This window comes from Pinus tabuliformis, chromosome 5_2 (genome assembly GCF_031772625.1).
Source record: "Pinus tabuliformis cultivar Carrire ecotype Pingquan chromosome 5_2, CPIR1, whole genome shotgun sequence".
Lineage (NCBI taxonomy): Eukaryota > Viridiplantae > Streptophyta > Pinopsida > Pinales > Pinaceae > Pinus > Pinus tabuliformis.
Genome location: NC_142306.1, coordinates 204,439,550 through 204,446,931, shown reverse-complemented (window position 1 = coordinate 204,446,931; position 7,382 = coordinate 204,439,550). Strand labels below are relative to the sequence as shown.

Genomic DNA, 7,382 nt, shown 5'->3' with positions numbered 1-7,382 from the left:
TTAGATTCTAGAAGGTTATCACCACTGGCAACCAGCTCATCAAAAACTTGAGAAACCCTTGTGAGATATGAAGCCACATTCTCGCCATCCATCATCTTGGTGCTCTTGATATTTTCTCTCAGTACCATCAACGGGTTCTCATTCTTATTCTAGAACAAGTCTTGAATAAACTTCCACATATCATATGTAATATTCTTCCTGGTAATATGAGGTATTAAGTGATCCTTTACTTGATCTAGGATGATCATCTTGGCCTTCACATCCAACTCTTCAAACTCAGCCAACTCTTTAGGAGTTATTGGCTTAGCAATCTCCTTTTCAACAAACTCCCATATCTTGTTCACCAATAAGAATAGTGTGATCCTTTATTTCCAAGGAATATACTTGGACAACCCATCCAACCTATCCTCATACCTCAAGCCAACAATTATCTTTGATGTGATGTTAGTCCTTCAAAAACAAATCAACCAGATCCCCCTTAGATTGCTTGTTGTGCACAACCTAATTTAGTTGTCCCTTCAAAGTATCTTTGATACCATATTGAATTTTTCATTACACCCTAGTTCTATTCTATGGTTAGACTTATCACACAAACACTCTATTTGTGTTCAACCAAAACAACTTTCCACAATGGAAATGCGACAAAAATGAAACAATAAAGTACAAAGATTTATAGATGGCCCAAAACTTGTTTTATTAGTTAATCAATAAACAATCATAGGGCTCTCGTATCAGGGATCATGGCCCTTTATGAAACATGATACAAGACATAGTATACAACTAGGGCTTGAGGTCTATAGAAATAACTCGAAATTTGTAGTTGCTAATGAATTTATACTAAAAACAATAGACACAAATTTCTTCTACTCAATTTGTGGAAGGGAAAACATATAATAGAAACACATGAAATCATTTGATCACAATGAACACGGTATTTTTGTTGGGAAAGCCAACTAGGAAAAACCCCTCCTTTGTTTGTATTATATCAGATGAGAACAATGATCTATTACAATAATAGCTTCAATCCTTGAAGCTCAACTTGCACTACAATAATCATCTGCTCCTGAGTCTGCTCTGGAAAATACTTAGCCAATCTAGGCCTCATGCTCCTCCTATTTCCTTGCGCAGTTCAGCTCCTAAAGCATAGGAATAGCTCCTATTTCCTTACGCAGATCCCATTCAAAAAAGGTTCGGCCAAAAAAAAAAAAACAAAAAAATCGGTCAAATTACTTTTTTCCCCGAACAGTTGTTAAAAAATAAAAATAAATAAATAAATAAAAAAAAAATAAAGCGGTCGAACATTTTTAAAAGTTCGACCAAAAATCATATCCACAATTTTTGTCGATCGTAAAATTGAAAGGGTGCGACACTTCGATATAAGTGTTTTGGCCAAACATTATAAATAAATTCGAATAAAACGTTATTTCCACACTCGCATTCTTCATGTGCAGCTTTTGAATTCCAAACTTCTTTGATTCTAATTTTTAGACAAAAAATATTTTTGGGATGAATTTTGAAAGTAAGTCTTTTGGGCTGAATTTTAAAAGTGAGTTTTTTGGGCTAAATTTTGAAAGTGAGTTTTTTAAGCTGAATTTAGAAAGTGATTTTTTTTTTTTTTTTGTGGATTTTGAAAATGAGTTTTTTTGCCTAGATTTTGAAAGTGAATTTTTTGGGGTTGATTTTAAAAATCTACATATATTGAATTATCATGGGAAATCAAATAAATTGCAAGAGAAAATATGATCGAATTAGAAACATTGAGGCTCTCAGAGAATACTCAAGGAACTATTACAAAACAAAGAAAGAATAATGTTTAAATATTGAAAGGGCAAATCAATCTCAACAAGAAGTTGAACTAGGTATGTAAATGCAAATATTATAAATGATATTTAAAATTTAATAGTGTGTTGTGAAATTTTATTTTTATTTGATGAACTAATTTGAAAAATATTTGTCAATGTAAACCGAGAGAGATTTTCCTCATAACATTGATGATGAGATTGAAAATGTTGAAAAACAAAGTGAAAAATAAAATAAATCAATGATTGATGATGTTGTTGAAGATGTTGAAAGAGATTCAAGTGAAGAATTTGAATCAACCTTAGGTATGTATATATATGTCATGTATTATTAAAATTATACATATTTATTAGTTTCAATTTCATTTACATTAAATGCTCATATGTACAAATGAAGTCAATATCGATGATGAGATGTTAGGAAATGTCAACACTGGCACATATGGATATAAAAAAGTTGACCATGTTATATGATATCATGTTAAGCTCATTATTGATAAGTTCTTCAAAAATGAACATGTCACAATTAAAGCTCAAATTTTGAGAGAACTCTTAACATCAAAGAAATTGAAAGAAGCTACAACACTATTGGGTATTTGAAAATCAACGAAAGATAAAAACGTGAAGGAAAATGTGATTCAAAATATAAATACTACTCTGAAATTAATTGGAAGAGTGAAATAGATGCACGTAGAGCAATACAAATGGGAGTGGTTTCATCAAGTACTAAAGAAAATCATTTGGTAAAATCTATGGCAAAAGCATTAGGGACCTCACGAAAAACATTGCACAAGCATAGGAAATTTTGATTGCAAATAGATGCAAATGATGAGTTTGCTTATTGGACAGTTATTTGAAGGCAACCATACAAATATAGACTTGGAGAATATGTTAAAAATTTAATATATGAATATTGGATGAAAAAATCACGTGTTTCACCAAAAGTAAGGGATGTGATGCGGTGAAGAATAACACGAAATCAATATGAAGAACATGAAAAACATATCTTGGACACCACTTAGATAGAGTTGTTTAATAAGTTCATAGAAGAGAATCATGGAACTAATGTCTCAATCAGTACTTTTGTGCAAAAAAAACCATGGTATGTTAAACCTATCACTGTATGCGACACTTGTTGTTGTCATTATCATGTGGAATTTCAATTATAACATGACACCTTCCTTAATTTTGGTAAAATATTTTGGAAACAATCACCTCCTCCTTCCACTATCTATTATTTCATATCTGAAATTCTATGTGGAAGAGAAAATCATGAAATATTTTACCAAAAGAAATGTGTTGGTGGTAGAAAATGTGATCATTATGTAAATTTGACTTTGTTTCACGACAAATATCCTATTGATATGAATTATCAATCACTATCCAACATAAAAGTGAAATGGAAGAGATATCAATATATCCATACACTGATTGGTTCAAGTAGTAGTACAAGTGCTAAAACAATTGATTTACGAGAAGAAGAAATTTCTGTGATAGATTTTTTGAAGAAGCTTGAGACATTAATTTATAAATACACCAAGCATTCTCATAGAGTTGATGGAAAGGCCTGCAATTCAAAAATTCCCGTGAAATTTTTCCACCAGGGACCATTTTGTCAATAGTTGAATTTGCAGAAAAATACACATTTGTTGCACAGAATGAAACACAAAGTGAATCTTATCATTCTGACCAAGTGTCTATGCTTGTCCATGTTATATACAGGCATGCTGAACAAAATGTTGATCATATAGAAAGCACCAGTAAGAATTTGCATGCTATTAAAGAACTTCATTTTTATATCAGTAATGATCGTACACATGATACACGTTCTGTACAACATTGCTTTGATAATATTTATGACTCATTGAAAGGTCGTGGAATAAAATTCAATGAACATTGGATATGGTCAGATGGATGTGCAAGTCAATTCAAATCTTCATGATCATTCTTTTGGTTGTGTCGTCTTCATATGAAAACCAACATTAAACATTGTTGGAATTTCTTTGAGACTGATCATGGAAAAGGAGAACATGATGGTGCATGGGCATGTATAAAACGAGCACTTCGAAGATATCAAATGGACCACTTTGCAAACCGACTTGTCTCAGCTAAACAAGTTGTTCAATGGTGCATTGTTGCACTAAGCCATGAGACTAACCCATCAAGGGAGGTACACATGTATGTACATATACATTAACTCAAGTATATATTTTTAATATATGATCATTTTTATTAATTTTCTAATTTTAAACATTTATAAATTATATAGTTTAAATAATTGATCAATGATTATCTTTGATATATAAATTGTATTTTAAATAACATTTAAATTCTTGTTTGAATTTACTATAGGTTATTTTTGGCATATTGGAGTCCAATATGTAGATAGATCGATTACATATGAAGCTGAAACAGTAAAAGGGACTCAAAAATTGCATTCAATTAAAACAAAAGAGTATTGAAATGCATTTTCATTTGATAGAAGAAAATAATATTGTTTTTGTCATGTTTGCATAGAGGACACACAATTCAATGATGTTTGTGAAAACAATATGTATGTAAAATCTTGGCAACATACAAAACTTAATACAAAGGGGAAAATGTCGCTTGCAAGCTTCGAAGAGATGGAATTAGAGGAGAATATAGTGTCATCTGAAGGTGATTGAGTTTCTGATCTTGTTAGAGAAGGTAATATTTCAATTTCTTTTGGAAGTTCCTGATTGTCTGAATTGAAGGAGGAGCGATGGCGGACGATTGGGTTCCTGCGAGAGGTTAGGGTTTGAAGGAACAGTCGACGGAAACGAGGAGAGCAAGGGTAACAGTGGCAGAGAAGAGTAGGGATCTCTTGCAAAGAGTAGAAGCAAGGAAAGGAGAATGATTCTGATAAAAGGAGAAGAGATTAGAGGCAGGCTGAGCTGAAGGCAACTATGGAAAGCCGGCAGGGGAGGGGAGAGATCCCCTCCTATAAAAATGTTGCAGCAGGAGAAGCTAGTGGAAGCAGATTGCAGAGCAGCTCCAGAGAAAGTAATAGAGAAGCACCGGTAATGGGAAACCTATGGCAGCTGAAGACAGGCGGAAGATGCTTACCAAGGGCTCAGAAAAAACCCAGGTATGTAATACCCAATAACAAACTTGAGGAATATAACAGCTATATGAAAGATCATGCTCTGATTTGCAAGTTTATAGGGTATTGGCCATCAGAAAAGGATTTATTTAGATGGATACACCAAAGATGGAGACCAAAAGGGCATATTGAACTAAAATTAGGGGCTAAAGGCTTTTTCACAGTAATTTTTGCAAATCTAGAAGATAAAGAGAGGATATTTGAAGAAGGACCGTATTTTATGAACAATGTGGGTTTGTTCATGAAATATTGGGAGGAAAGATATAACCCGGAAAATGAAAAAATGTTAGCTGCCCCAATTTGGGTCAGATTGTTTGGTTTACCAGTGGAATTTTGGGACCCTGAAATCATGGAAGGCATAGGTAATACAATTGGAAACTTTGTCAAGGTCGCGGAATCAACAAAAAGAGGAAAATATACATCATACGCTAGACTGTGCGTCTATATGAACATAGCTGAGCCACTACCTGAATATATAGAACTGGAATATCATGACGAAGTATGGCAACAGCCAATAGATTATGAACACATTCCGTTCAGGTGTAGAAGGTGCCATGAATATGGACACCTGTACAAGCAATGCCCACTGAGTAAGGAAGAGGAAACCCACAGTCAAAAGGAAGAAGAACAAAGGAAGACAGAAAAAGCAGAGGAGACGGAAAAAGGCTTCCAACAGGTTAGTAGAAAAAAGAAAACTTCTAAGGAAGGAACAAAAGCTCCAATACAAACGAAATCAATAACTGTAGAGAGTCAAAATAAATTCCAAATCCTTCAGCAGGACAACGAAGAAAATGAAGAAAATTTGGTAGAAGAAAATGGTTTAACAGACGAACCAATGGAAATAGTCAGAGAAACAAAAGACAAAGACCCTGAAACAACAACAGAATCTGGAGAAGAAGGAGACGGAGTAGAGGTAGTATCTGAACAAATACAAATGGAGATGGAAGTGCCGAAAGAAAATGAAGTAGAAGAAGAAAGAATCATGAAAAGGCTGATTCAAGAATGGAAAAATCTTGATGAAAGATTCATACCAGAAACACAGAAGCAAATATACAAAGAAGCATTTCAAAAATATAAGGAAAAAAAAGGAAAAACTATGGATAAGCAAACAGGCATTGCAGGGGCGCAGGAAAATAGTTTGATGGGAGTGGATAGTACTGGTAAAGGCAGCAGAAAGAGAGGCAGGAAAACGTTGAATGAAACTATCCAAACTGTTGGTGAAATTTTAGTCAATTCAGGCAAAGTGATACCTCTGTCAGAGGTATTTTACCAACCACCCAAAGTTTAAAATGATAGTTATCAGCTGGAACATCAGGGGTCTCAACAGTAAGGGAAAGCAGAGATACCTGAGGGAGAAGCTAAGGAGAGATAAACCAGGGATTATAATAATACAAGAAACTAAGATCAGTATGCAGAGTATGGAAAAAATTATAAAAAATAACAAAATACAATATGAAGTTATGGGACAAGATGCAATTGGATCAGCGGGACGCATTGCAATATTATGGAATCCTGACGAAGTAGTTTTTGAAAATTGGCTAAGTATGCCCAGAATTCTCACCGAATTAGGTAGGATTCTAGGGACAAAGGAAAGAGTTCTTATTACAAGAGTCTATGGACCTCATGTACCGGGGGAAAGGGAAAGGTTTCTTGGAAACGTGCAAGCAGCCAGAAGGATATGCCCAGATCTACCATGGATAGTATGGGGAGATTTTAACATGATCAGGACGACGGAGGAAAAAAAAGGAGGAATAAGGAAACCTGACCAGTATATGGAAATGTTTAATGAAATGATAAATGAACAAAGACGGGTAGATATATTAACTATTAATGGGGTATATACATGGAATAATCGAAGAGGTGGGAAGAATCAGATAGCTTCCAGATTAGACCGCTTTCTAGTCTCAGAATCAATCATGAATCGAGATGTCTTTATAGAAGAAAAAATTATGCCAACTTTAGGTTCAGATCACTGGCGGGTCAGATTGGAAATAGACATTAAAAAAAACTCAGAAAAAGACCTTTCAGATTTGAGGCCTTTTGGCTAAGAGAACCGAAGTTTATGGAAAAAGTCGAGGAATGGTGGTCTCAAAGCACGGTTCAAGGAAAAGGAAAGATGCATACCTTCCAATTAAAACTCAAAGAATTAAAGGGCAAGATAAAGCAGTGGAACAAAGAAGAATTTGGAAACATAATGGAAGAGAAACAGAAATTAGAAAGAGATATGGAAGAATTACAACAGAAAATAATTACTGAAGGTAGATCAGAGGAAAGCAGCAAAAAGGAAGGGGTTATACTCGGTAAATTGGAGGAGAGAAGAAAGCAGGAAGAAGTGTTATGGAGACAGAAAGCCAGAATTAGATGGTTAAGGGAAGGAGAAAGAAACACCAAGTTTTTCCACCAAGCCATGATACAACACAGGCAGAGGAACATAATTCATTCTATCAAAAATGAGGATG

At 34.2% G+C, this 7,382-nt stretch overlaps 1 protein-coding gene across 1 annotated transcript; it reads left to right on the top strand.

Annotated features, from left to right (window-relative positions):
* The first annotated feature begins 6,383 nt into the window (after positions 1 to 6,383).
* On the top strand, positions 6,384 to 6,971 carry LOC149158277 (uncharacterized). The gene has a single exon (XM_089433935.1). It carries the CDS (start codon positions 6,384 to 6,386, stop codon positions 6,969 to 6,971), a length of 588 nt encoding a protein of 195 aa, XP_089290061.1.
* Positions 6,972 to 7,382: the final 411 nt, after the last annotated feature.